The sequence below is a fragment of the Odocoileus virginianus genome, chromosome 33 (genome assembly GCF_023699985.2).
Source record: "Odocoileus virginianus isolate 20LAN1187 ecotype Illinois chromosome 33, Ovbor_1.2, whole genome shotgun sequence".
Taxonomy (NCBI): domain Eukaryota; kingdom Metazoa; phylum Chordata; class Mammalia; order Artiodactyla; family Cervidae; genus Odocoileus; species Odocoileus virginianus.
The window spans coordinates 40,275,311-40,303,135 of NC_069706.1; the positions used below are offsets into that span (position 1 = coordinate 40,275,311).

At 59.7% G+C, this 27,825-nt stretch overlaps 1 protein-coding gene and 1 long non-coding RNA gene across 3 annotated transcripts in view; one reads left to right on the top strand and one right to left on the bottom strand.

Annotated features, from left to right (window-relative positions):
* Positions 1-785: 785 nt before the first annotated feature.
* Positions 786-5,465, bottom strand: LOC110130408 (uncharacterized). The gene is made up of 2 exons (XR_002311845.2): positions 5,206-5,465; positions 786-2,557 (listed from the first exon to the last, which is right to left on the bottom strand). It is a non-coding gene; the product is annotated as an uncharacterized lncRNA (long non-coding RNA).
* A 19-nt stretch (positions 5,466-5,484) lies between these two features.
* Positions 5,485-27,825, top strand: part of PRKAR1B (protein kinase cAMP-dependent type I regulatory subunit beta) — a 69,890-nt gene continuing 47,549 nt past the window's right edge. The window contains exons 1-4 of one of the 2 annotated variants that reach the window (XM_070460644.1): positions 5,485-5,604; positions 6,258-6,452; positions 17,895-18,065; positions 20,489-20,580. In XM_070460644.1, the coding sequence (XP_070316745.1) occupies positions 6,276-6,452; positions 17,895-18,065; positions 20,489-20,580 (440 nt within the window). In that variant the 5' untranslated portion in view covers positions 5,485-5,604; positions 6,258-6,275. Of the gene's footprint in view, positions 5,605-6,257; positions 6,453-16,908; positions 17,206-17,894; positions 18,066-20,488; positions 20,581-27,825 lie in introns of those variants that run through there. The other variant, XM_070460645.1, reaches the window with a different exon arrangement.

The following is a 27,825-nucleotide window of genomic DNA, read 5'->3' on the forward strand; positions in this document are numbered from 1 at the left end:
CATTGGAGGCGGATTCTTTACCATCTGCGCCACCAGGGAAGAGCTAAGCCCTCTAAAAACCCATACCAAGACACATCGTAATTAAATCTCTGAAAACAAATGACAGAAAAAAATGTGAAAACAGAGAGAGATGCTGTTTTGCCTCCAGAGGGACATGAGTATGAATGAGAGATTTCTTGCTGGAAATCACAGCAGCCAGAAGGAAGTGGCACGTTTTTTAACATCTGATGGTCGCAGCAAACCAGGGTACTCTGTGTGTGTGAGAGAAGTGAGAGCGGTGGAGGGAGGATTCTGCGCCACACGGCGTGGCGGAACGTCGGTGCCCGTGGACTGATAACTGCATGCATGCACGGGCTGTGTAGAGTGCCGCGCACAGACGTCGACAGCGAGGCACTCAGCACGCCATCCAGTGGAATTCCGCCGGATATCCAGGTACCCCACACTGTGGCACGAGAGAGGACAAGCGCCATTTGAGCACTGATTATCAGCAGTTACTGCAGATGTGAATGGCATGTACACACCAGTGAGTAGACACAGATTCGCAGGAGGTATAAAACCCGTGACCCAACTTGACATTGTCTGTCACACACTGAAACTCTCTTCAACTGTGATAACATGGGGAGGCGGAAAGAAAAAGGATGGGAAAAGATCTATCATGTAAACATTCTTTTTGAAAAGGTAGAATGGTGACCGTCAGCCAAGGCAGACGTCAGAGCAAGGGGAATTTCCAGGGGAAAAGCAGGTCGATTGTATAACAATAAAAGGATCAGCCCAGCAGGCAGGTACATAGCAATCGCAAATGTTTACGACCCAAGCAGATCTTTTACACAGAGCAAACACTGGCAGAGCTGCAGTGAGAGAGACAAACGCCCCAGTTTCAGGTGGGGCCTCAGCTCCCACTCCTCACCACTGCTGGGACAACTGGGCATTCGGAAAGGACATAGAACACTGTCGATCGGAGGGATCAGTGGACATTCATGGAACCCTCCACCCAATAGGCACATAGTGAACGCTGTTCACAGGTGCCCGGGGGCGTGCCAGAGTAGACCGTGTGGATCCTGGGCCACAAAACAGACCTTGACAAATGTAAAGGAAGTGAAGTCAGAGCATAAAAGTCAGCAACAGAAAGACTCCACATGTGGATGTTAACTCAGTTCTACTCAGAAACAAAGAGGAGGGACTGTTGATACAGGCAGAGACCCGGGTGCACATCTGGGTGGTGTGCTGAGTAAAAGACAATCACGACGAGACACTGACTCCCTGAGTCCCTGTAAACAGTCCTGAGATGACAGTTGCGGGAGTGGAGGACCTGGGAGTGGTCTCCGGGGCTGGGGGATGGGCTGGGTGTGACCGCACCGGTGTGGCGAAGGAGCTTCCTGTAGTGATGGTGCCTGAGCGTCCTGACTGAGGTGGTGGCTCTGTGAGCGCTTGGGGGAGTCCAGTCTCCTGTCCCCTGTCCCCAGATGTCCTTCCAGACTGAATAAACAGGGGCAGTGGGACAGAGGGACCAGTACTTAGACAGACCGTGCCTAGAAAGGAGAGAAAACATGTAACAGGGACAGGAAGCTACATAAGAGAGAGAAACATGGATGGCAGAAGCAGAAATGCTCGAATCAGGTGAGCAGATATTTGGAAGAATGTGGAGAAATTAGGACCCTGAGTCTCAGCGGTGGGAATGTAAGCTAGTGCAGTCACTGAAGAACCCTGTGGTTCGTAAAAAAATTAAACAGGATTAGCAAGTGACCTGCCAATTCTACACGTGGGTGCAGAAGGGAAATCGGGGCGGGGTGGGGGCAAGGGACGGAGGGAAGGGGAGTGCTCTCGGGTCTGCCCCCCTTGTTCACAGCGGTCAGGTGAGCCTGGGATGGGTGGGTACACGCCACCCGAGGCGTGTGTGTGCGCATCCGCGTGGTGAGAGCCGCCTCCACACGGGGCAGTGAGTCTGCGTCCCGCTTCCCTGAGGCACTGAGGCCGGTGCGGTGGCTCGGGCCTGGGCATCCTAGCTGCCAGAGGCTGTCCCGATGTGATAGGTGGCAAAGCCCAGTTGGCAAGTTTGTGGTGGGGTGGCTGCTCGAGGAAGAGGAAGAAGGCAAACTTCTCCTTTTTCCCAGTCTGGTCCCTGGCCTCGGCCCGGCTGGACGAGGGAAAACACTTTAAATCAGGTTGCAGTTTTGACCATTTCTTAGCACTGGACACTTAAAGTGACTGAGTTGACACTGGGTATGTATCTTGATATAACGATAGAACTTTGAAATTCTCTACGTTTGAGCCGAAATGTGATAGAACTGCCCCAACTGTATAGGCAGGAGTCGGGAGGGAACCTCCTCCTCCAAATGGATTTTAAAGACCCGGTCAGGGTAGGAAGGAGTGACTTCAGGTCTGTTCCAGGAGCCCCCGTTCAGTGTCCTGGACTGTGTCATTTCACCAGCACAACAAACCGCTGCGAGCCAGCGCGCTTGGTCGGTCTGTTCATTAGCTCCTCAGGCCGGTTCTCGTGGGACGCTCAGGGTCCCGGCGTCCACAGCAGCCCCTCCTCACAAAGCTGAGGGCAAGAAACCTGTGGACGACGGGGATGAAGAGGAAGGACCAGGCGCAGATGAGGGGGCCAGGGCCTGGGGCACTGGGGACAGGCGACCCTTGCCGCCCGCGGGCGTCCCTGCCTTTGTCCTCTGCAGATATTGTGGGAATCACCACAAACGCAGGGCCTCACACTCCTGATGGTCTTGTGTCAGTGGGTCAGCAGTCCAGCAGGGCTCAGGTGTGTCCCCTGAAGGCAACCCTGGAGGCCTGGGCTGGTCCTTCCCTGGGGGCCCACGCCTTGGGTGGCCTGCGCCTCTTGGAGCCCTGCCCCGAGCTCCAGGACGGGTCCCTGCCCTCGGGTTCCTGCTTGGGCTCCTCTTCTGCACCCGCACAGGCCCTGACGGCTCTGCTCTGTGCAGGGGGCTGAGCTTGCCACCATCCCCCCAGCCCCACCAGGAGGGACATGGCTGGTGAGCTGTAACTGGTAGCCTTGTGGTCACTGGACCGATCACCTGCTTCTTGCTCATCCCGGCGGTTCCCTTTGGTTCCCAATCAGCAGGTGCCGGCAGCCACGCCCACCTCCATGCCCACAGGCGGGAGACTGGAGGGTCTTCCAGGTGAAGCCCCCAATAGCCCCCACGCTGTTGCTGGTCAGGAAGCAGGACCCACCTAGGAGTCCGCCTGCCAAGCCCAGCTCAGCACCCCCGGGTGGGGGGACGTGCTGAGACCTCCCTTGCCTGCGCAGGTACCCACGTCTGTCTCCTTGCTCCTCAGGGCCTAAAGGACAAGACGCGCAGCATCCACACTCCCTGGGGTGCTCGGCACAGAAGGGGCCAGAGAAGGGGGCAGGTTCAGCAGTCAGCCTCCGGCTCACTTTGCACAGAGCCAGGGCTGCAGGGAGACCCTGGCGGCACCCCCAAGGGCCCAAGCTGGCCTGCAGGTGTGAGGGCCCCAGGCAGGGAGGGTTCCTCGCAGAAGCAATGTCCCTGTTGAATCTTAGCAGGTGAACTAGACTTGGCACCACCAGGAGTCTGGGGCGGGGGAGCAGCTGGTTGGAAAATAAGGTGGTTTTGAAGCTGGACCTTTGCAAGACTTGGAGACTCAGGCTCCAGGGCAGGGTGAGGACCCCAGGCTGTGGCACGAGCAGCCCTTCTGTGGGGAAAGCAGGAGGGGTGGAGGGGACACACAGGCCGGCACAACTTGTGGGGACATTTGCCGATGACATAATCCCCGCCTCACGTCTTCAGGACGCCCAGTCAACCAGAGCTTGTCACTGTCCAGCCCAGCGAGGCAGGGACCTTGACCCAGCTGTGCGTGGCGACACTGGTCCACATAGCTCCCTGACCCTGCTCCAGGAGGGGCACCCCTGCTGTCCCCACGCGAGGGCACTGGCCACCTGCGGTCTAGTCGGCTTCCCTGATGGACCCTGTGCTCACCCCCCATCCCGCGGGAAGGGGCGTGGGTCATGTAGTTCAGGGTGGAGGCACCTGGATCAGCTGCGAGGAACCACTGTGCCATCACTGGGAATGTTAACTGGGCTACCCTGGCAGCTCAGCAATAGTGCAGGAGATGTGGGTTCTGCCCCCGGGTTGGGACGATCCCCTGAGGGGCAAGTGGCAGCCCACTCCGTATTCTTGCCTGGAGAATCCCGTGGACAGAGGGGCCTGGGGCTACAGCTCATGTGGTCGCAAGAGTCGGACACGATTCAGCCTCTCAACAGCAGCAACTGGTCAGTGCCACCCGGTTCTGGACACGGGGAGGCCGGGCCTGGTTTGAGGGCCCCTGGCTCCCTGCCTCAAAGCGGTGAGTGCCTGGATGAATGGGAAGTGTTTCCTTTCCACCCAAGTGACCGGTGAAGGGGGCTGGGGCCCCAGGAGAAATGAGGGGGCTTGCCAGCAGGTTGGACTGCGGGCAGGGCTCTTAGGGTGGCCCACCTGCAGGCCCTGGATGTGGGGGCCCCTGAGATAGGCCCCCAAGGGGCCTGGAAGGGTCTGAGGAGAGAGGCTGGTGGGGGCTGCCCCCGTGGTGGCGGGAGCATGGGGCTCATTCAGTCCCAGCTGAGAGGGGCCGGGGAGCAATGTTCTGGGGGGCCGGGCACCCAGCTGCCTGCCAGCCACTGCACCTGGTCTGCCAGCCACGGCCTGGGGGCTCTCTGCCAGGGCAAAACATCCAGCAAGATAAGAGTGTGTGTGTGTGTGTGGTGGGGGGGTGCTGGGGTCCGAAGGCCATCCTCAGAGAGGGTCCCCCTCCCGCAGACCATGCGGGGGAGGGCCCCACACAGATCTTGGGAGCATCCAGGAGGCCCTGAGAACAGAAGCCTGCTCTGGAGAGTATGCCTCCCACAGAAGTCTGTCATGTGAAACCTGGCCCCCGGTTTTGTCACCCTCCTCACCAGGCCACCTTCCTGCGTCCGTGGGATTCTCCAGGCAAGAATACTGAAGTGGACTGCGTGCCCTCCTCCAGGGGATCTTGCTGACCCAGGGATTGAACCAGCATCTGTTAGATCTCCTGCATTGACAGGAGGGTTCTTTACCGCTAGCACCATCTGGGAAGCCTCCAGGCAAAGGGTGGGGACCCCCAACTGCCTGAAATGACATTTCTACCACTACCCAGGCAGAATGGGGGCAAAATGCTGTGCAGGCCCTGTGACCCAGAGGTGACACCCAGGTTGGGGGGGGTGCTCACCATAACCCCCAAGGCAGATGGGCAATCTGGGTAATCGAGCCTCCAGTGGCGGGGTGGAGGTGTGAGGCGGGCGCGTGGGGGTGGTCGTGGTGGTCCTCCCGGCAGTGCAGCAGCGCACTGATGTGTGTCGGTCTGTCAAATGTGGGGCTCGTCAGCCTGCATGTCTGGGGTGAGGGTGAGGAGGCGGGACAGGAAGGGGAGCGGGGGCAGGGGTAGTTTGCCCAGGCGGGAGATCTGGGCGGCGGGGAGAGGGGGTTGGGGGTGGGCCGGTAGGAGGGTGGACCGCGCGGCGCGGCGCGGGGGCGGGCGGAGGGCGGCGCCGCTGCAGTGCGGGACCGCTCGCCCGCCGTGCCCGCGTCCCCGCGCAGCCACCTCCGGCCTCGGGCGCCGCGCATCCAGGTACGCGGGGCTGGGGAGGGTCAGCGCTGGAGCCCTCGGCCGTCCGGAGGCCCCGGGAAGCCTGGGCCCTGGGGGAGCCCCCGCCTCTTAGCCCGACCCGGGCCGTCGTGCCGCGGTGGTCTGAGCGCGGGGGCCGGGGTCGCCGAGCTGCGTGCAGCGCGGGCCGGCAGGCCGGGTTCCGAGCTGTCATTGTGACCTGGCCGAGCGCGGGCCGGACGCGCGGCCCTGCCGTTGTTCTCCGGGTTCGTCTTCCCGGGAGGCCCGGCTCCTGGCTTCGTTTCTTTCCCGTTTCCTTTCCTTTTCCTGCGGATCGTGTAACAGCCCCCCCACCCCCCCACCCCCGCCCCCGCCCCCATCATCTCCCGGGGAGCTCGCGGGAGGCCCTCTAGCCAGGAAGGTCCTGGGAGGGGAGGGATGGTCGCACGTGAGATCCCTTACTGGCCGGCTGCGCGCACAGGCCGGCGGCTCCGCTTCCCCGCTTCCCCCCGCCGGCCCTGGCGGGCCCCCACGCGCCCCCGCGAGCATCTGCCTAGAGGTGAGCTTTGCCTCGAGGACGAGGGGCCTCTGGCAGGGCAGACGCCCCGGTCGCCGGGCCGGGTCGGACCCGGGCGCTTGCTGGAGGCGCGCGGCCTGCGGACTCGCTTCTCCCGCAGGACGCGCCGCGCGTCGCCATGGCCGCGCCGGGGGCGCAGCAGCTGGACGAAGACGACGGCCTGCGGGCCTGTGAACTCTACGTGCAGAGGCGCGGCATCCAGCAGGTGCTCAAGGACTGCATCGTGCAGCTTTGCTTGGCCAAGCCCGAGCGCCCCATGCGGTTCCTGCGCGAGCACTTCGAGAGGCTGGAGAAGGTCAGTGGCTGCGGCCTGGCCCCCGCGGGCGGGGTGTCGGGCGGCGGGCTCCCCCGGCCTCCCTCCCACCCCTACGTGCCCAGCAGCCCCTAGGAGGCCGGGCGGCTTCACGCCCCCGCAGGACCCCATCCTCTCGCGGCTCAGGCTCTGGGGTGGGGGTGGGGCGGAAGGCTTGGGATCTTTTGGGAAGTGGTGGTTGTGACTGTCGCTTGTGGGGTCACCAGCAGTTCTCAACTCGGGGGCCATCAGAGGCGCGCTCTGCGCTCAGGGTGAAAGCGAACGGGCCGCCGCGAGGCGTGGTGGAGCTGCAGAGGTCAGCCTGACGAGGGTCCGCAGCCCCGAGACCGGGCGGCTGCCCGCCCCGCCGCCTCCTGCCTGGATGACCCCCTTCACCCCTGCTGGTTCCTGATGTGGGCGGGGGCTGGGAGCAGGAGATGGGCAGGAGCCCCAGAGGAGCCCTGAGCAGCTCCCCTCCCCCCTCGTCCCCCCACCTTCCCCCTCGTCCCCCTGCCCCAGCCACTCTCTCTGGGGTCACCCCAGGCTCCTCCCGAGGTCCTTGTGTCAGGACCTGTCTGACACTGCCCGCCCCTCCTGGATCCTAAACGGGATCCCAGTTGGGCCCAGCTCGCTTTTAATCACCTCTGTGTCCCTGAGCCCCGCAGTGTTTTACTTCTGATGGGGGCCCCTGTGGACACAGAGCCTTAACCCAGAGGAATGGATTTATTTATTCCCTTTGAAACAACACGTTAAAGCACATTTTTAAGTAATACATGCCTTTTAAAGAAAATTTGGAAAGTTCAGAAGTGGAAAGAAGTAGAAATCACCTGGAGTCCTTCCCACCTGTCCGTACCCCCCGCTCATCGTGGTTTTGAAACAAAGTTGGAATCATGTTATGGATGCAGTTTTATCTTGTGCATTTATTACACATTCCTCATAGTCCTCACTGTAAATGATTATGTAGTTTGTGTGGAGAAGATTCACCAAAGTTTTCTCAACATTATTCCTCATGATTGGACAGTTGTTTCCAATTAAAAAAAATTTTTTTTTATTTTGGAAAGTAATGCCATATTAACATATTCATACATAGATTTTTTTCTCTTTCTGCATGTAGCATTGTTTAGAGGTGGAATTACTGAAATTCAAGATGGACTTACTGGGTTTCAGAGATCTTATTGGTGTGATCAGGGTCTCTCCAAAGGGAGCATCAATTCAAGACCCACCAGCAGATGGTGTGGTTGTGGCCACCCACCCTAACCAGCTTTAGCTGTGCTTGCCTGCGTGCTCATGCATGCGAGCAGAGTTGCTTAGCTGTGTCTCACTCTTTTTGACTCCATAGACTGTAACCTGCCAGGCTTCTCTGCCCAAGTGATTCGCCAGGCAAGAATACTGGAGTGGGTTGCCATGCCCTTCTCCATGGCTTTGGCTGGTTTAATGTGAAAAGCTGTTTTTCAGTTGGTGGCTGAACACTGTCTTGTGGCTTTCATCTGTTTTTCTTTGGTTCCTCCCTGAGCAGGAGAGGTGTGGGTGCCCAGGGGCAGGGGCGGGGCGTGCTGTTTTCCGGCACGTGTGAGGGGGAGAGTCAGGCGCTGACAGTGCCTCTTGACTTGTTCACGACGACCCCAGCCAGATGATGTGTCCCATGGGATGTGAGCTCTCAGCAGGACCGAGGCAGGCAGCCTGCTTGGAGGCCAGAGGCAGGGTCCGGCCAGACCTGAGGCCTCAGAATGAGACCTGAGCAGAGGGTCCCAGTGGGATGGATCCTCTTGCCCCCAGGGGCATCTGCAGTGGCCAGAGACGCTTGGTGTTGTTACACCTGGCGGGAGAGGGGGTGCATCTGTCCCCTGGTGGGAGTGGATGTGGAGTGAGAGGCTCGGGGGGCCTTCCTGGTCCTGCTGGGGGATGGGGGTAGGGTGAGGAGCAAGACCTGGACCGTGACTCCTAGGACTGGCTTGAGTCCTGAGTGAAGGGGTGCCTCTTGCCAAGAAGGGGGCGGTGGGGGGAGGCAGGGTTGGACAGAAAGACAAGAGAAATGCCTTGGAGGGTCTGAGTCATCAAAGAGGCTGTGGGTCTGGAGCCTGCGGGGGAGAGGCCTGGCAGGCACAGAGGTTTAGGAGGATTGATTAACGGTTCTCGCCTGGAGGGGCAGTTTCCCGTCTGCATTCAACAGGTGAGGACTGAGGTTTGGAGAAGGGTGACCTGAAGGCCGGGGTTCCAGGTTCCAGGCTGACTGGGTGGAGTCTCTGAAATTGCCTGCGAGCTTTTACAAGCGGGTACATTTTACTGGGGAGAGTCCCTGGGATTTGCAGTGGGCGCTCAGATGGACCCGCGATCCCCAAACACGAAGCACCCTGAAGTGTCCTTAAACCCACGGGCGTCTCGCCTGCTGCACCTGTGGACCAGGGTGACCGCGGTTGGAGACGCTCTTGCTGTGGGGCCTGGTCCCGGGCCCCTCTCCGCAGGAGGCCAGCAGGCCAGAAGCCCGGGAAGGGGTGCGTTTCTCCCCTTGTGTGGCGAGGAGGAAGCACATGTCCGTGGCCTTGATAAGTGCGGAGGCTGCAGCTGCCCACACAGGCTGGCGGGGATGGCCTAGCTCCTGGGGTGCTGCCCTGGCTGGGGTGCGGGCCCAGCACCCAGGCCTCGGTGAGGGAGCCAGCGAGGAGGCAGGCTTGTTCTCAGGTGGAAGCTCGAGGGGGCAGAATAGTCTGTGTCCCCTGGCAAAGCACAGCCTCGGAGCCGCTCTGGGATTTGGTGGGTTTAAATGGAGCAGGAGCGATGGTGGAGTCGCACCCGTGTGCCACCCCTACGTTCCCCCCAGGAGTTTCCTTGCTTGCAGGACGCGCTTACATACAGATGTGGATAATCGTGTATGTGTGCATTTTTTGTTAGATTTTTCTTTTTTATTCAAACTTATCATTTATTTATTTCCGGCTGTGCCAAGTCTTTGTTTTGTGCGCGGGCTTTCTGCGGGGGCGGCGGGCAGGCTGCCCTCTGGCGCAGTGCGCAGGGTCCGGGGCGTCTCTGGCAGCGTGGCTGTGCAGGCCTCAGTGGCTGGCGCGCTGGCATTGTCACCCCGCAGCACGTAGACTCCTTCCGGGTCAGGGATCGAACCCACATCCCCCGCACTGGCAGAAGGACCCCTCACCACCGGTCACCGCGGAAGCCCTGATGTTTTTCTTCCTAGCAGCACTTTTTATTGTAAAACATACATGACGTAGAATTCAGCATTCTGGCCGTTTTCCAGCATGCATCTCAGTGGCCTCAGGGGCACTCCTGTGGCCCAGTGTCCACATGAGCAGCATTTCGGTGGCTCCTCATGACTGTTCAGCTTCCATCCTGTGGATGTGTCGCAGTTCTGCTTTCTTTCCATCATTTCGTGTTTGATGGCTTTCAGTTTTTTTTTTTCCTCCAGAAAGCACCTTTATGCTGAGGAAATGATTTCAGAGAAATAAGCAGGTTTGTAGCAGGCTTATCAGGAAGGACTCGGGGCCGAGCGTCTGCATGTGTTCCTGCTGCCCGTCTGCTCCTGGAGGGCTGGGTCAGCCTGTGGTCAGACCACACCCTCTCCCGTGCCCTCGCTGATGCTGCTCTGTGCTGCCTTGTGGCCCTGGACGCCTCGTCTGGCGGCCCCGTCTCCTGATCCTGGGGCAGTGGTGGCTTCCCTCTGGTCCGTTGATCAAACGCTCGGTGACCCAGGCTCGCTCTGTGCCTTTGATGAGACAGCAGTCACACCAGGTTTCCCTTGTGATGGGCGGGCACTGCTTCGGGAGAGCCAGTGGCGGCTTCTATGGAAGTGCATCCTGTCGGGGCGCAGAAGGCTGTTCCTGAGATGAGGGCCGTGATCTGTGCTGGGTGTCCGAGGCGTCTGGTGACTCCGTGTGGAGGGTCACCCTGTGTTTGCTGGTGGCCAGTGCTGCCTGTGGCGGACAGAGGTGTCCATCTGCTGGTCTGGCGTTGACCTCCTCTAGGAAGGGCCATCCACCCCCGGCACATTGATAGCCTAGGCCCTCCCTTGCAGGGGGCCACTGGGGAAGCCAAGGTGGGGGCGTGCGTCCACGTGCAGCCTGGGGCCGACAGCGGGCTGCATCCAGTTGGGGCAGCCAGGGCCGTTGTGGGGCCACGCGCTCTCTGTTCTGCCGGGTGGGCTGTGTGTGCATGGGGACCGGAGGCATGCTGGGAGTCTCTGTGCCTCCCTGTGATGTTTGATGTGAACCTGTGACTGCTTAAAAGAAGACAAACTCTCTGAAATTAAAAAGAAAAAGTGGGGCCCTCACATCTTTGGCCCTAATGATTTCTCCTCTGCTCTGCTGAGACGTCCGCTTAGCTGCGTGGAGGGGTTCGGGAGAGGCAGACGTCAGCGGGCTGAGAAGATGGAATAAAGAGGGTGTGGAGACTAGTTAGAGGTGGGGGAGAGGGGCTGGGCCGGGTCCCCAGGCTTCTGGGTGGGCGTGGGAGGGTCCTGGGCCCTGTTAGCACCGGACGGCTGGCCCCAAGGTCTGGGGGTAGGCGGTGGAGACAGCGGGCTTTGGGGAAGGCTGAGGTTGGGGCGGAGGTGTGTCTGGCAGCACAGTGGGTAATGTGCCCGGGCTGAGACGGGCCTCAGAGCACCAGTGGGTCAAGGGAGTGACAAGCAGCCCTGCTCCATTATTACTGGCCAGCGCCCACAATTCACCTGAAGCTTCCCTCATGGTGCACATTCTGTGGGTTTAGACAAGCACGTGGAGTGTCTCCATCGTCACAGCACCATGCAGAGTCGCCACGGCCCTAAAAACCCCTGTGCTCCACCTGTTCACTGCTCCCTCCCCCAAGCCTGGCGGCCGGTCCTTTCCCAGTCTCCATGGTTTCCGGAAGTCACAGCACGTGGTCATTTCAGGCCGGTCCTTTCCCAGTCTCCGCGTTTCCGGAAGTCACAGCACGTGGTTGTTTCAGACCGGCTTCTTTCCCTTGGTGATTCACACCGAAGCGTTCTCTGGGTCTTCTCATGACTTGATAGCCCATTTCTTTTTATTATCTAATAATATTCTGTTGTCGGGATGAACCCCAGTTTATTTATTCATCACTGGCTGAATGACTGGCTGTTTCCAAGTTTCAGCAATTGGGACAAAAGCTGCTATAAACGTCTCTGTGTGGGATTTTATGTGATGTAGGTTTATCTCGTTTGATAAACACCAGGAGTGCAGTTGCTCTGTTGCATGGAGACAGACATCAGAGTGTCTTCCAGAGCGGCTACCCCGTCCTGCATCCAGGCATTTTGCGGCCGTGGGTGAGGGTCCCTTTCGTCTGTGTCTTGGATTCTGGTCATCCCTGCAGGCCTGCAGGTAGCTCATTGTTGCTTTAGTTTGTGTTTCTCAGATGACACGTGAGGAGAAGCAGCTTTCCCATGCTTGGTTGCCATCTGCAGATCTTCCTTACGAGGGGTCTGTTCAGATCTTTGGCCTGTTTTCCATTCTGGTTTGTTTTCTTACTGTTGAGTTTTAAGAGCTTCCTAGGTGGCGCTAGTGGTAAAGAACCGGCCAGCCAATGCCAAGAGTCGTCTGGTTTGATCCCTGGGTCGGGAAGATCCCCTGGGGGAGGAAATGGCAACCCACTCCAGTCTTCTTGCCTGGAGAATCCCATGGACAGAGGAGCCTGGTGGGCTGCAGTCCATGGGGTCACAAAGAGTCGGACACGACTGAAGTGACTTAGCACGCACGCACAGAGCTTTTTGTACATTTTGCATACGAATCCTATCTTAGATATATCTGTTTTGCAGATATTTTCTCCTAGTCCATGTCTTGTCTTTTCTCTCTTGATTATATACAATTTTTTTTCTTTGGCCTCGCATGTGACTTGCAGGATCTTAGTCCCCCGACCAGGGGCAGAGCCCAGGCTCCGCTGTGAAAGCACACAGCCCTAACCGCTGCAACGCCGTGGAATTCCCTGGCTGTGCATAATTCTGAATCCTGCTTTTCGGTGTCTTAAACCAAACTTTACACAGTTACTACATTTATTAAAAGTATGATTTAATGGTGCAGTGTATTCTATTATATAGATGTTTCTAACTTGATTTAAGCAATCTCTTATTGTTGTTGGTTGAAGTAAAAAATAAAATTTTAAGCCCTGCAAGGACATTCTGGTACAGATACCTTGTTGACGCCTCTCACTGTTTCCTTAGGATGTGTTTTAAGACATAGAATTATGAAGCTCAGAAGTACCCACTGATAATAAAGCCACTTCTCCTAAAAGGTTTCACTCGTTCATTCATTCATTCCACCAGTTTTTATTGAACACCTCCACGTGCCAGGCACTGTCCCAGGTGCCGAGGACATGCTGGTGAGCCCCCGGGAAGCAGTGACTCCATGCGGGCGTGTGTGACGGTGGGCCGTGACTCAGGGAGGACACGGTACCTGCCTTGTGTTGTCACTGAGCTTGGTTTCCTTTTCCCGTCTCTGTCTCCTGAGATCACGATCGGGTTACATCAGAGACCTTAGCAAGATGTGTGTGAATCAGAACTTTAGAATTTGAGAATGAAGTACCCAGTGTGACTTGTTATCTCAAGGGACGCCAGGATGGGTTTGTCTTTTTCTCACTCAGAAACCAAATTCTTTTACTGCAGTCCAATCAAGTTACAAATTATTAATAAAAAGCCAGAAAAAAGAGAAGGAGCCAGAAGCCCCTGCGTATGTTTGGAAATCAGTAACGAGCTTTTGTCTGTGCATCAGTAGAAGAAGACTGTCATGGTAAAAAAGTTATGAAATATTTAGGTTGAGTGCCAGTAACAGCATTACATATCAAAGCATGTGAAATTAGCAAAATTGGTACCTAGAGGGAAATGTATGGCCTCATTAAGAAACAAGATAAATAAAAAATAAGATGAGAAATTAATGAGCTGTGTGTCTTAGTTTCCTCGGGTGCCATAGCAAATTGACAAGAAATTGGGCAGCTCAGAACAGGTATTTATTACCTCAGTTGTGCAACCCAGAAACCCCAAATCAAGGCTTTGGCAAAGGTAGTTATTTCTGGGGGCTCTGATGGGGGTCCATCCCGGGTCTCCCTTGCTTCTCGGGGCTCTGACGGGGGGTCCACCCTTGGCCCCCCCCAGTTTCCGGGGGCTGCCCTTGACTGGCAGACCCTTCACCAGACAGTCCCGTGTTCATCCCTGTGTGTCTGTGTCCAGACCTCCTCCTAAAAGGACGCGTGTTGCTAGATTAGGGTCACTCCGATGCAGCATGACCTCATCTTAACTTGATTGTTCCTGCAAAGAGTTATTTCCAAATTAAGCCACACTCGGAAGTTCTTCATGGACATGAATTTTTGAGGGACCATTTTCAACCCACTGCCAGATGCCACCTGAGAAACCAGGAGGAGAGAAAGCAAGCAAGACAGAAACATGGAAAAATAAGGATAAAAGCTGAAGCTAAACTAGCAGTAATCGAAGAAATAGCAGCAGACAATAAAATCAGAGTCTGACTCTGAAGAGACGGGCGAAGCAAACACCCCAGAGGGCTGCCACATGGTGAGATGTGCACTGATTTGCCACATGCAGGGGAGGAGGGCGGTCGAGGAGGAGGGTGGGGAGGGTGGGGAGCGGTGGACTCAGATCTGCCCATGTTCCCTGGTTCAGCTCTGCTCATCTGGGTGGACTCAGAAGACACCTCCTCCAGGAAGCCCTCCTTAATTCCTTGCTGAGGATGGTCTAACAGCCTGCTATTGCTGGCACAGCCCCTTGTACGTGGCTCTTTAGTGATGCTCACCCGTCATCTTGCTGAGCCCTCTCACTGCCTCTGTCCTGTTCGAGCTCTGACAGTAACCTCCTTCATGACAGAACCACGCCCTTTTCCCCTGTTGCATTTTGTGTATGAAGTCTTGTATACAGAAGGTGCCCAATAAATGATCGAAGCCCTGTGTTTCTCTTTTTGCCCTGCGGCTGGGTGACCAGGTGCCCTGGACACGCCCCTTACCCTGGGACTCTCCTGCGAGTGAGGGGGCAGGCGGTGTTCCCGCCCAGTGAGCCGTGGCGGGGGGGGGGGGGGTGCGGGGGGAGGGGTCCCAGGCGTGCAGGGTGTTGGGGGGTCAGCTCAGTCATGTAGCGTCTCCCTAGACCCCCCGTCATTGTCTCCCCTCGGGCTGGAAGCCTGCACTTCACCCCCTCGTGTGGGAAAAACCCGGTCAGAAGATGAGCTGCTCACACTGCGGCCCGGGCAGACCCTGGCCCTGGGGGCAGGACACACGGTCCCTAGAGCTGCCTCTGCGTTAAGGGGCAGATTCCGCAGCTTTCTGGGAAGGCCATTCCCACACTCTGGTTATGAAGATGCCTTTGGCCTGGATTGCCTGTCCTGACCCTGAGTCCTCCACCATCCTGCAGCCCAGACAGCTCATCAGCCCGGATATGGGAGACAGGAAGGGCTCCGAGAGCCAGAGGGTTTCCTGGAATCTCCCGGGTTGGGGGGGGGGGCGTGTCATCCAGGAACAGACCGTGTCATCCACGGTCTGGCGTGGAGGAGCCCTGGGGGGCCATGGCTCCTGGGAACCCCCCGGGTCCTCTTAACACCCCCCGAAGCGGCTCCATGCTTTGAACCACCAGTGTCCTGCTTCATCTGATGCTTTGCTGCCAAGGATGGAAAATCATCTCTGTGCCCGGCCGGAGCTGCTCATGGGTCCAGGAAAGCAAGGGCTGGACCTCAGCTTCCTGGAAGAAAAGTGGCTTCTGGCGGCTTCCCTGGGGAGCTCCGGGTCCTCGCCATGACCGTGGGCTGGGTCAGCCTCTGTCCACAGTGTTGTGGACCACTCCCAAGGCCAGGTAGCTCCATTATCTTGAAGTCAGTGTGTCCCAAACCCACTCAGGTTAACCAGATCAAAACCAAACCAAAACACAGAAAGTGGCAAGGGTGCCTGGGGATTGCGCTGCTGCTGGGAGCGTGGAACGGGGCGGCCAGTGGAGACAGCTCAGAGGTTTTTTCACTGAGCTGAGCATGATGCCCTGGGGTGTCCCCAGGAACGGCACACAGTGCTGAGACACACGCCTGCACACTCAACATCCACGGCAGTCGAGGGGTGGACCCAGCTCCTGTCTACCAGCCATGAACGGGCCATTGAGATGTGATAGGATGGAGTTCGACTCAGCTATGGAAAGGAGGGGCAAGCTGGCACCTCAGCAACATGTGTACCTTGGAGACCATCAGAGAGGAAGGGCCTGGCATGGATGGACATGCACTGTGGGACTGCTCCTGTGAAACATCCAGAAGGGGCATGTCCACGGACACGGCAGGTGGGCTAGTGAGTGCCAGGCCTGGGTGGAGGGTGCAGGGGACTGCCAGGTGTTTGGTGGTGATGAGATACCTGGATCTCGGTGCTAGTGATGTTTGTATAACGTTATGAATGCCCTGAAGGCCACAGAACTGCACACTTTAAGATGATGGGCTGTTAATTTTAAGTTGTGTGAGTTTCACTTCAATTGAAGCAAAGTCCCCTCATTTGCTCAATCACCTCTCGGGCCCCTTGCTTCTGCGGGAAGCCTGGGGTCATTTCCTCCTGACCTGCTTCCACCTCTCTGCCCCTGGTCACCGCCACCACGGAGCCTGATCACTTCTGTGTGGCCTGACTCTGTGGACGTCCTGCAGTGGCTGGGCACCTCTGATGGCCCCTCTCTTCTGGGTGCTGGCAGAGCCTGGAGTCACTCTAGGCAGTCTACACTGCATTCTGGGGGCCTTTACATGGTGTCCCTTCAGGATCCCACGACTCACTTCTGCCTGACTACTGTTTTTTCTTTTCGGCCACGTGGCTTGTGGGATCTTAGGTCCCCCGACCAGGGATCAAACCTGGGCCCTCAGCAGTGGTAGCGTGGGGTCCTAACCACTGGACCCCAGGGAATTCCCTTGTTCTGGTCTTTAATAATTTCTAAGAGCAAAGGCCCAGAGTGTCTCACTTGAGATGCAGCTGACATTTCTAGTCAAAATCCATGGTTTACAGAAGCAGTCGGTGACATTTGTGATGACTTCTGTGAATGCGGGACGGTCTCACCGACAGTCTCTGGTTCATTTCTGGCCCCTGCGGGTGGGCTTGCCCTGGTCGTGGCGTCGGGGGCTGCTGTCCAGCTGCAGCTTCTCGTTGCAGAGTGCGGCCTCAGTAGTCGCGGCACCGGGTTTAGTTGCCCCGAGGCACGTGGGGTCATCCCAGGCCAGGGATTGAACCCACGGCCCCTGCGTTGGCAGGTGGGTTCTTTACCAGTGGACCACCAGGGAAGCCCTCACTCACAATCTTAATGTTGAGTAGAACTAATGAAAATGATGTTTCCCTGGTGGCTCCGTGGTAAAGAATCTGCCTGCCAATGCAGGAAACTTGGGTTTGATCCCTGGGTTGGAAAGATCCCCTGGAGAGGGAAATAGCAACCCCCTCCAGTTTTCCTGCCTGGGACATCCCATGGACAGAGCCTGGCGGGTTGTGAGAGAGATGCACATGACTTAGCGACGGAACAGCAGTGGCACGTTTCCAGTGCGCTGGCATTCATCTCTCACCCAGTAACTGCCATGGTGGCACATAACTCAGGGACTCCTGGCACCCGGGAAATACTGATGCCAGTCTCAGGGAGGATGGGAAGGCTGTCGTCATGCTAACAGAAGAGCAGCAAGGCGTGACCTCGGAAGGCAGTTCTGGAGCCGTCGGTGGTGCTGGTGTGTCCGGGGCTGCCCTTCGGGGAACCCCTCTCACCCACAAGGCACTGGGGCTGCTGCTCAGCCTTGCGGACGCTGGCTTTTGGATGAACCCCATGTTCGGTGGCGTGAGTAAAGCGCCTGTCCTCGGGGTCTCTGTAGATGCAGAGCTTGTGCGGAGTCAGCCGTGCTGCTCAGCCTGTGCTGCTGTGACTGCCCCGGGCCGTGTGCTGGGAAGCCCCGTCTCCATCTGGGGACCAGCTGGTCACCAGGTTGCTCTGGGGCTGTGGGGCTGCGGGGTCGGCCATGGGCGACCTCCACGTCACTTTGCACGTTTTGGATTTGGGGGCCTCTGTGTGTAAACCTGGTTTTTAAAAAGCAGTAGCTTTTGGGTCTGTCTCCCTGTTATGCACCCAACTCCTGTCTCCTGCGCCTCAGGGAGCAGAGTGTGGGCACTGCTGCCCTCAGGGTGAAGCCTGGGGCCTGGGGGCGCCCCACGTGCTTGCTGGGGGCTTGGGTTGACTGGAATTTGGTTCCAGGACACGTTGCTCAAAGTGTGAATGAGCAGAAAGCCTCCCGGAGCCAGGCCGGCAGAGCTGTGCGCTGGGAGTCCTGGGGGCGGTGGGGGGGGGGGGGTCAGCACGGGGCACTCCTAGGGCGCTGGAGGGCGGGCGGTGGGGGTGGGGTCCGGGACAGGAGCCCGGCCAGGGTGCGCTGGGTCCCCTGCCTTCCCGGGCCCCCACGGCCTCCTGGACGACTCTGGGGTTCTGCCACGACCTCTCCTCTCACCCCTCCCTGTTGCCCCCCTGCCCCCCAGGAAGAAAACAGACAGATCCTGGCTCAGCAGAAGGCGGCCTCGCAGTCGGACTTGCAGGACGAGGATGTGTCTCCGTTGCCACCCAATCCTGTGGTGAAGGCCCGGCACCGGCGCGGGGGCGTGAGTGCCGAGGTGTACACGGAGGAGGATGCCGTGTCCTACGTGCGGAAGGTGGGCCTGGACTGGCCCCGCGTGCTCCGCCCCGCCCCTGCCCCGCCCTCGCCCCGCCCACAGCCCCGCCCACAGCCCGGAGCTGCGCTGACCTGGGTGGGGGCGGGGGCGGGGGCGGTCCTGTGGTCCCTGCTGAGCCTGAGTCTGGCGCCGCACTTACCTGAGCTCCCGTGGGGCCCCTGCTGCCGATGGTTCTTGACGCCGATAGGCTGGGGATAGGGTGGGTCCACCCAGGTTGTGGGGTGTGGGGGAGGAGCCCCGGGTCTGTGGCCACGCTCTCCTGTCCTCCCGGCTTCATCCTGGAGGCTGGACCCCGACCTCGGAGCTGTCTGGAGGGAGCCCGCCCCACCCTGGCCTCCAACCTCCCTTCCGCTCCCGCTGAGCAGGGCTCCCCTCTGCCTTGTCAGGGGCCTGGCTGGTGAGACAGCGCTGGTGGCCACGTGGCCCCCAAGGCCCCCTTGGACCCGTCAGTCCATCTTACGCATTTCTACAGCTAGCTCTGCTTTTTAAAATTTTTTAAAAAATAGTTTATGGCCATTAAAAATTTTCAAAAATTAGGAAAATGTGAGTAACATAAGGTTTATCACCTGTGTTTGTTCTGGCCGCTATAACGAGAGGCTGGGGGCTTACAGAGCAGACATGTACTGTCACAACTTGGGGGCTCAGGGTCCCAGACCAAGGTGCCAGCAGGGTGGGTTCCTGGTGAGGACCCTCTTCCCGTGTCCTCAGTCAGTCGTCACCTTTGCACGTGTTTTCAGGTCGAGTTGGGGGGCGTGTGTGGAGCAAGCTCTCGGGGTCTCGACTTACAAGGGCACCGATCGCATCCTGGGGACCCCACCCCCACAACGTCTCCCGATGCCATTCCCCTCCCGAAGCCCCATCACCGAACCCTGTAACCTGGGGACCCTCCCTAGGCCGTGGTCCTTGGGCTTCGACATAGGGATCTGGGGACAGAGTGGCCACAGCACTTCAGCCACTGTCATGCCACGGTCACCACCGTCATCTCCAGGATGCTTTCATCTCACAAAACTGAACCTCTGTCTGCATGTGACCACACCTGCCCCCAGCCCTCCCATATAATCAGGGAATAAAACCAGTGAAGGTGCAGCTGAGAAGCCCACCAGGACACTTCACTCCTGTGGCCTTTCTCCTAAAACCCAGGACTCCTGTCTAACGCAGAGTTCCCCAGACACACCCAGATGGAGGGACGCTCTGCAGAGTAACTGGCCGGCCCTCCTCCGAGGACCTGTCCCCGACCAGAGGGGCTGAGGGGCGGTCGCCTGTGTGTGGCCCGGATGGGGGCCCAGGAGGGAGGACGGATGTGTGGGTTCAGTCCCTGGGAAGGTGGTGGGGGTGCTCCGGGGCAACCCTGGGTGTCGCAGGAGGGTGGGGTGCCTTCAATATTGCAGGTCTGACCTGCTATACAGTGGTTGGACCTGAGGCGGCTTTTCAGGAGGCTCTGTCCTGCCCCCCAGGGGTCTCCTTTTACAAGGGTTCCGTGGTTTCAGACATAGTGCGCCTACCTGGGAGGTCCTGACGTCCCCCCTACCCCAGCCTGGAAGAGAGAGGAGCAGCTGAGCACGAGGCGGGGCCGTGTCACGGCACAGTCAGCCTCCCGCTCGGTGTCCTTTTTTAAGACAACGCTTCTCTATTGAGCTGCCTCAGGTCTTAGCAGCCGCGCACGGACAGCAGGTGTGCTCCAGGATTCAGCTGCTCCTTGGCTTGTGGGACGTTAATCTCCTGACCAGGGATCAAACCCACGTCCCCTGCATTGTGAGGCGGGTTCCTAAGCGTCGGGCCCCCGGGAAGCTCCTCTTGGTTCTTTTAAGGGAAGAGCCTTGGCGTTGGAGGGCTGGTGCTGGTCATCAATGGAGCACATCGTGAGCGCCGCGGGCTGGTCCCGGTGGGCACGGGGATGGCTTTTTATGCACATTTGGCCAACTGGGTCCAGACCCCTACCCGGCCCCTCCATCACCAGCTGGAAGTGTGGAGCCAGCCTGGGGTCACATTATCTTTTGTTCCCCCAGTTTTCAAATATTTCAGTAAGTACTTACTACCTGAAGAAAAGCCAAAGAAAGAAAGAAAATTTTATCCAGGGGCCCGGAGGTCCGTAGTGTATTTTAGAGGCTCTGGAGGCCCCCAGCGCCTGTCCACCGAGACCCTGAGTTCACGGTGACACTCAGGCCAACTCTGGGTCACTCTCAGCTCCTTGTCTCTTCTTTACTTTTTAAATTGAAAAAAGTTGTGGCGCTTAGCTAGCATTTCAAGTTTTCTGTCTACCATCACTGGTAGACACATCTTGAAGGCTGGGCAGCAGCATTTCTCGGGGTCTAGCAGGTACCTGGAGAGGCTGGCACCCGGAGAGGCTGGCAGGCGCAGGCCTTGGGATGGCGCAGGTCTGACTCCGCCTGGTCTCCCCGCAGGTCATCCCCAAGGACTACAAGACCATGACGGCGCTGGCCAAGGCCATCTCCAGGAACGTGCTGTTCTCTCACTTGGACGACAACGAGCGGAGGTAGGAGTTGGGGGCTGGCCCGCTCCGCGGCACGCGGGTCAGCTTTGGGAGCACAGGCTCGGGGTGGGGGTGGCCTCCGGAAATGAAGCGCTGTGTGCACCTGGGCTCCCTCCCAAATCTGGGTCAGGATCAGAAGTGCCTGCAGGCTGGCCTTGTCACAGAAAGACACCTCGTCTGCTTGCAGAGGGCCGAACGCGCTGCCTCCTCGGGGCTTGTGTGGAAGCACGTCTGTGCACGCAGCATGGGGTCCTTGAAGGAGGGTGACTGAGCTGGGTGATGGGCAGCACTGGCTGGAAGGGCCTTGGGGCGGACGTGGGGCGAGGGTGTAGGTTACCCCGGAGGTGGACATGGGGCGAGGGTGCGGGTTACCCCGGGGGTGGACGAGGGGCGAGGGTGCGGGTTACCCCGGGGGTGCGGGTTACCCCGGGGGTGGACGTGGGGCGAGGGTGCGGGTTACCCCGGGGGTGGACGTGGGGCGAGGGTGCGGGTTACCCCGGGGGTGGACGTGGGGCGAGGGTGCGGGTTACCTCGGGGGTGGATGTGGGGCGAGGTGTGGGTTACCCCGGGGGTGGATGTGGGGAGGGGGGGTGCAGGTTACCTCAGAGGGTGGATGTGGGGACCAGAGGGTGGACGTGGGATGTGGTTTCCCCAGGGGGTGGATGGAGGGTGGGGGTGTGGGTTACCCGGGGGGTGGACGAGGGGCGAGGGTGCGGGTTACCCCGGGGGGACGAGGGGTGAGGGTGCAGGTTACCTCAGGAGGTGGATGTGGGGGGGGGGTGCAGGTTACCTCAGAGGGTGGACGTGGGGTGTAGGTTACCCCAGAGGGTGGACGTGGGGTGTGGTTTCCCCAGGGGGTGGATGGAGGGTGGGGGTGCGGGTTACCCCAGGAGGTGCATGTAGGGTGGAGATGCAGGCTACTTCAGGGAGTGGTCCGGGTCTGAAGGCGCTGGGGTGCTTTGCCTGAGAATCGAGACCCTGTGAGTAACAAGGAGAGCTGGACCGTTGTGTGCCCCGCCGCCCGGGTGAGAGGGCCCCTGGGGCATTGGGCGCAGGCCTTCAGGGCTGACTCTGTGCACACAGCTGAACCTGGGCGGAGCAGGGTTACCCCCTGAGGTAACCCGCACCCTCGCCCCTCGTCCACCCCCCGGCGGAGCCTCGCGCCCACGAGGAGCGCAGCATCTGCCCTGCATACTCCGGGCCGTGTCACGAGGCTGCTTTCCTTCCCTGGCTCCAGCGTTTTTTAGGACACGCAGCGTTTGGATGACATGCCTGTCCTCAGAGGCTCGTTGAAAGTATTTGCCTGTTTAAGATAAACTCAATGTGGATCAAAGAGTAAATGATGTCTAGAAATTTGGTTATTCTAAAAAAATTCCTTTTGCCCCCATTCTCAGCAAACTGATTCATTAGCCTCATTGAGCACATTTTAACAGTCCATGTAGGATGTACACATGGCAAACAGAATGAAGGGAGAAGAACTCTGTTTTTTTACAATGGCAGCTTTTAAAAAGCTGATTTTATTTATTCATCTGTGGTTGCACTGGGTCTTCATGCTGCACACAGGTTTTCCCCTAGCTGTACCGAGAGGCGTCCTCGTGGCTTCTCATTGCTGTGGCTTCCCCCTGGTGCGGAGCTGGGATCTGGGTCCACGGGTCAGTTGTCCGTGGAACGTGGACTCTTTCCGGGCCAGGGACTGACTGAACCCGTGTTCCCTGCATCGGCAGGCAGAAGCTTATCCACTGTGGCACCAGGGAAATCCTGAGAAGGCCTCTTTGTGACCCCCTCCCCACAGTGACCACCTGCTGCAGTCTGGGGTGGTCCCTGCAGGCTGCTGTCCATGAGCGTGTTGTATGGAGCTGGACAGAACACATGCATCTTCTGAGACACGGGCCTGGGGGCCTCCCCTGTGACCCCTGTCTGGTGGTTGTGGGCCTGTCGCTCTACTAAGGGGTGGTCGGTTTGTCTACCACTGCCCTTACCAAGGCCGCTGGGACGTCTCTCCTGTGTTAAGGGCCTCGGAGGAGACCGAGGTCACTGGGACATCTCTCCCGTGTTAAGGGTGGAGACTGAAGTCGCTGGGACGTCTCTCCCATGTTTGGGGTGGAGACTGAGGTCGCTGGGACATCTCTCCTACGTTAGGGGTGGAGACTGAGGAGTGGTCTTCTGCAGGGCCGGCTCCCAGAGCAGTGTGGTGGCACTGGCCAGGTGCCAGGCTGGGTTTTCAGGCTTGTGGTACATCGTGCTGGCCAGTCGCCCAGGAAGGCCGTAGGCATGTCCAGGAGACCTGAGGTTGGGGTTGGCCCCTCCTGGCCCCCAGCATGGGGACGAGGCTGCTTCCCGGGGCAGGCGGGAGGTTGCGCTGGAGAGGCTTGGTCTGCAGAAGCCCGTGGGGCGGGCGGGGCTGGGGGCCGGCGATCCCCCCCGGGACCACCTGCACGCCCAGTTGTCTCTCGTGTCCTGGGCTCCCCTCTCACTGCTCTGCGGTTCCTGGCAGACCCGTGGAAGGTGGACGTGGGGGACACCTCCTCACAGTCACCCCCCGACCCCCTCTCCCTCCGCTGAGTAGCCTTCCCGGTGCTGGCACCCCAGGTGCGATGGCCTGATACCACGTTTGAGATGAGAGGGTGTCATTTCTCTGATAACTGCTGACACCTGGGCGCAGCTCACTGGCTTCCCTGGAAGCTGCTGAGCAGGTCCGCAGCCTGGACTCTTATGCCCAGAACAGAAGGGTTTGGGCTCAGAATTCCAAGGCTTCTCACCAGGTCCTGCCCTTTTACGGCCCTGCCAGCCCCAGGCAGTGGCTGATGCAGCGAGGTCTTAGCCTAGGGCCAAGGCAGCTGAGCGGGACTCCTTCTCCGGGTGGTTTCTGGCAACGTGTGTCCAGGAAGCATCTGGGGGGGGGGGTCCTTTGCCCTTGACCCTAAGTTTCCAGAGCCATGAGGCTCCCTCTGCCTCTGACTTTTCTGCATCCGAGAGCCAGGTGGACAAGAAGTGGAGGAAGCAGATGGTTGGATTAAAATTCCTCTTTGTGAGGCTGGCTTGGAAAGAAAGCTTTCCACAGGGCGTGTCTGCTTCAGATCTTTTGTTTTGCTCAGAGGAAAACTCACTTTCCAGACTGGAGCCTGCACGCCCCCGTTTCTGGTCACGGTGGCCTCGAGGAGACCAGTCGACAGCTCAGGAAGCAGGTCTGGGGGCGCGGGTGGGGAGGGCTGTCTCCTGACCTTCCCCACTCTGGCTCCTTGTGTGGCGCCCAGCATCTTTGCTGTTCCCAGCTTGGTGGACGTGGGGCTTCGCGGCTCCATCTGTGCTTGCCGCGGCCTGGCGCATGCCGCCCGTACCCCCAAGCATGTGGAGCGTCTGGTGAGCCCTGACGGGCAGGCGGCCTGCTGCTCCCTCTGCCTCCTTGGGTGGAGAGCCCCCGCACATCCCCTCAGACAGACCCCGGGGGGACACAGCGTGCTGCCCTGCAGCCCTCCCGCTGACCTCAGAGGTGACATAGGCCACCCCACGGTCGCGGGCCGGGCACCATGGCTCTGCCAGCGAGTCTAGCTGGCCTGCAGGTCCACCTGCTGGGAGAGTCGGGGGCCGTGTGCAGTCTTCCCTCTAGGAGAAGGAGCGTGTCGTTTGGTCAAACCGCAGCACCCACCAGAGCTGGGTCCCGGCACCTTGGGGGCTTTGCAGCCTGCATCCCGCCCCCTCCTGGGTGACAGTTCACATGGTCACGTGCCTGTGACGGGAGGAAGGTGGTGGCCCAGGCGCTGCCCTGCGATCGGGGGGCCTGCTGTCCTGGGGCCCTGGGGGTGCAGGGAGCTGGTCCTGCCCTGCTGGGTCTTGGAAGCACCAGAGGGGACCAGGGGGCCCCGTGTCCTCGCGCTGGGGGCAGGGGTCCGGCCGCGGCTCTGTGTCGGGCCCTGGGTGGGGGCCTCATCGTCCCTGGAGCCCCCAGACAGCCGGACAAGCCTGTGACCGCGGGGCGGCTGTGCTCTTTGCAGCTCGCATCAAGGCTGGCCTCCGTCCGCGCTCCCGGCCACGCAGCTGTCTGTCTCTCGCCCACTTGTGTATCTCGCAGCCTGTTTGTCCGCAGACTGGCCCGGCCCCCAGGTGATGGGAAAAACACGCAGGCAGCTGCGTTGCCAGTTCTCTGCCCCCCGCCCCCCCCCCCCCCCAGCCTGGCTCCAGCTTGGGCTTCGCTGCCTCCCAGTCAGGCGATGCTAAAAACCAAAACTGAAAAACAAGGCTGGTGTCTCGGAGGAGGCAGGACCTCGTCCGAGCAGCTGCTCGATGGCTTTAACACGCGAGGCCGCTCTGGGCTGAGGACGCCTCCAGGCTAGTATGTCCGGGCCGCGTGGCCCAGCGCGTGGGGGCCATGCTCCATGGGGGCTGAGGCCCGGGGCTCTGGCGCCCACGTCCCGGAGTGCTCTGAGCCAGACCACGGGTGGCAGGCCTCACGGGCGCGCCTTGTTAGGGCCGCGCCAGCCACGAGATGGGCCCCAGGGAGGGCGAGCAGGCTGCCCACGGCCCCCACGGCCCCCACGGCCCCCACGGCCCCCACGGCCTGGGAGAGGCAGGGATTCAGGCCGCAGGTGCAGCCAGGCCGCCCAGCTGACCCGCTCCTGCCGCGGCTGCACCGCTGGCCCCAGAGCCTCCCGTCTGACCCGCCCGTGGTCTCCCACACCCGGCGCCGTCTTGATGTAGAGCTGCTGGAGTCTGGCAGTGAGAGGTCTCCAGGACACGGCGGAAAGGTCTTCTCACACCTGCTGGGTCACTGTTGACGTCTCCTGATGGTCGCCCCCTAACGTGATTTGAGGTGCCTGCCGACCACGAGTCACTAAGGTCCAGAGAGGTGGGGAGTGCGGTCTTCTGTCTGGAAAGGAGGGGCCCTGCGGGGTGCCCCTGCTGGGGAGCTGGCCCCGGCACCCCCACAGTGGCGACACGGGCCCTGGACCGAGGGACCCCAGGGTGCTGGCCCCGTTCCTGAGCCCTGCTCACTGCAGAGGGAGGACCTGAGCCGAGTGTGGGATCACCGCCTGCCCCATTTGTCAGGTGGGGAGGCGGCTGCATGGCCCCGTCCACGTGCCTGAGATAAGGGTCCCTGAGCACATGAGGCCCTCTGAGGCCACGTCTGCCTGCCCCTGGAGGGGAGGGCAGCTCCCGTCCCCCTGGGCCCGGCTGACCCCCTGACCCCTGCTCCCCAGCCCTGCTGGCTCAGCCTTGCCACGTGCACAGACCTGGGTCCACAGTCGAGCCACAAGGAACCCAGGATGTTACCAGGGCAGGGAGACCCCAGGGCGCCAAAGAGTTAAAGCGCTCCATTTCCGATGGCATGAAAATCAGGGGCGAGCAGCTGATGGATACAGTGCGTCCTCCCCACAGCTGTTCCTGGAGTCAAAGTGTGTCTTTGTTTGCCCGACTCTTAGCAACTGTTGCTTTTTCTGAAGGACACGCGTGAACCAGCTGTCCCCTCCCAAGATACAACCAGGCGAGGTAGCCTAGATCCTCAGCGGAGCAAGGGGAAAGCGTGGCTTGTGTGTGTGGGGGTATCCCGGCTGTTCCCAGCCTCGCCCTTGAGCACCGTGAAGGGGTCCCACCCCGAAGGCGGCTGTTTGAGCACGGACTGCACACGGCCGGGCTTGTGGGCAGGACCCACGTCAGAACCAGAGCTGCAGACGATGGCTGGACAGCAGGCTTAGGGGTGGCCCTGGGAGCACCCCCAGGGGACCGGCTGGGCCCCCAGCCCAGCCTCTCGAGGCGAGCGGGGAGCTGGGGCTGCGAGCCCCACGCTGGCAGCTTCGTGCGGCGGGCACCTCCTGCAAGGGCTCTCGGGGGGTCTTCTTTGGGGGCGTTTGTGGGGCCCCCGAGGGGCCCCCGGGGCCAAGGGCCGTGTTCTTCCAAAGGGTTTGGTGTCTCGGGTCCTCCCGCGGGGGATGCGGCTGGTGTTGACCCTGCGTCCGCCAGGGCTTCATCCGTGCCATCCTCTGGCACCTGACCCCCTGCTTCCGTCCGGGTCTCACGGTGACCCTGTGTGTGTTGGTTTCTGTACATTTTATAGGTGGGGAGGCCCAGGGCTCAGGGTGAAGCAGCCGGCACGTGGTCCTCACTTGGCCCGACCAGGGTCCAGCCGGCCCACAAGGGCTGTTCCCCGCTCCCCACTGGGGACCCCTAACGTGGCCACACGCAAGTCCAGGAGGGGCGCTGGGGGAGGAGCCCAGGGAGGCAGCAGGGCCTGTGTGGGCTGTGAGCCTCGGCCTCTGAGCTTCTGGCTCAGACACGTGGTGACGTTCCGGGCTGTTGTGCCATCAGGAGGCGGCTAAGACCTCTGGTAGCGGGGGTGGGGAAAATGGCTGGGGCTCAGTGACCTTGGATTTCTCCTGGCCTTGCTGTTTGCTGGCTGCATGACCTTGGCAAGTGATGTAACCTCTGGAGCTTCAGGAATGTTCTGCCTGCCCTTGAAGGCAGGAAAGCCTTGGTCCCGAGGCAGGAGCTCACTCCCACGCACCTGTCCGTCCAGCAGGTGTCCGGCACTGCCCCAGGGCAGTGAGCAGGCGGCAGGGGAGAAGGGCGCTTGGGAGATGTGCCTGAGTGGAGTGGGAGAGGTCTCTGTGGGGCGCAGAACCGGGGGCAGGGGCTCTTGGAGGAGGGAGGTGTGTTAACCCAGACCTGGAAAGTGCCAGGGGCAGAGGGACAGTCAGGGCGGTGGTCCCGGGCCCACTGGCCCTCATGTGGGCCTCCTGGGGCTGCCCAGACACGGTCTTGTCTCTGGCTTCGAGCTCTGGGACCGACCTGCAGGGGGGCCAGCCTCTCCCCGTCCTCCTCAAGGTCAGCCTCTGTCATTGGGGGGCTGGGGATGCCTAGCTCTCACCCCGGCTTTCCCTTGACTGCACTGCCTCCCGGGGCCTTGGGCCACCGAACATCGGGACAAGGAGGTTGCTTTTAATGAGGCACTGTGAACCAGCGTCGTCCCAATATTCTAAATGCTGTGTTTCCGAAAGAGTTTTACCTTTTCAGTGTAATATTTATCAGAATCTAATGTATTTATTTTTAACCAGCTCCGTGCCAATAATTTTAAAAAAACCTCAATCTTGAAGGAGGATTTTAATACTTCATGTCTTCTAGTCACATGTTTCTCACAGAGCGGCATGTCAGGGAAGTTGACGAAGCATATTTAAATGTAGATGTTTTTACACTAAGGTGAGTTCTAGGGAAAAGAGTAGAAATGTCCATTCAAGGAGAGCAGTAACAGTGCCGCAT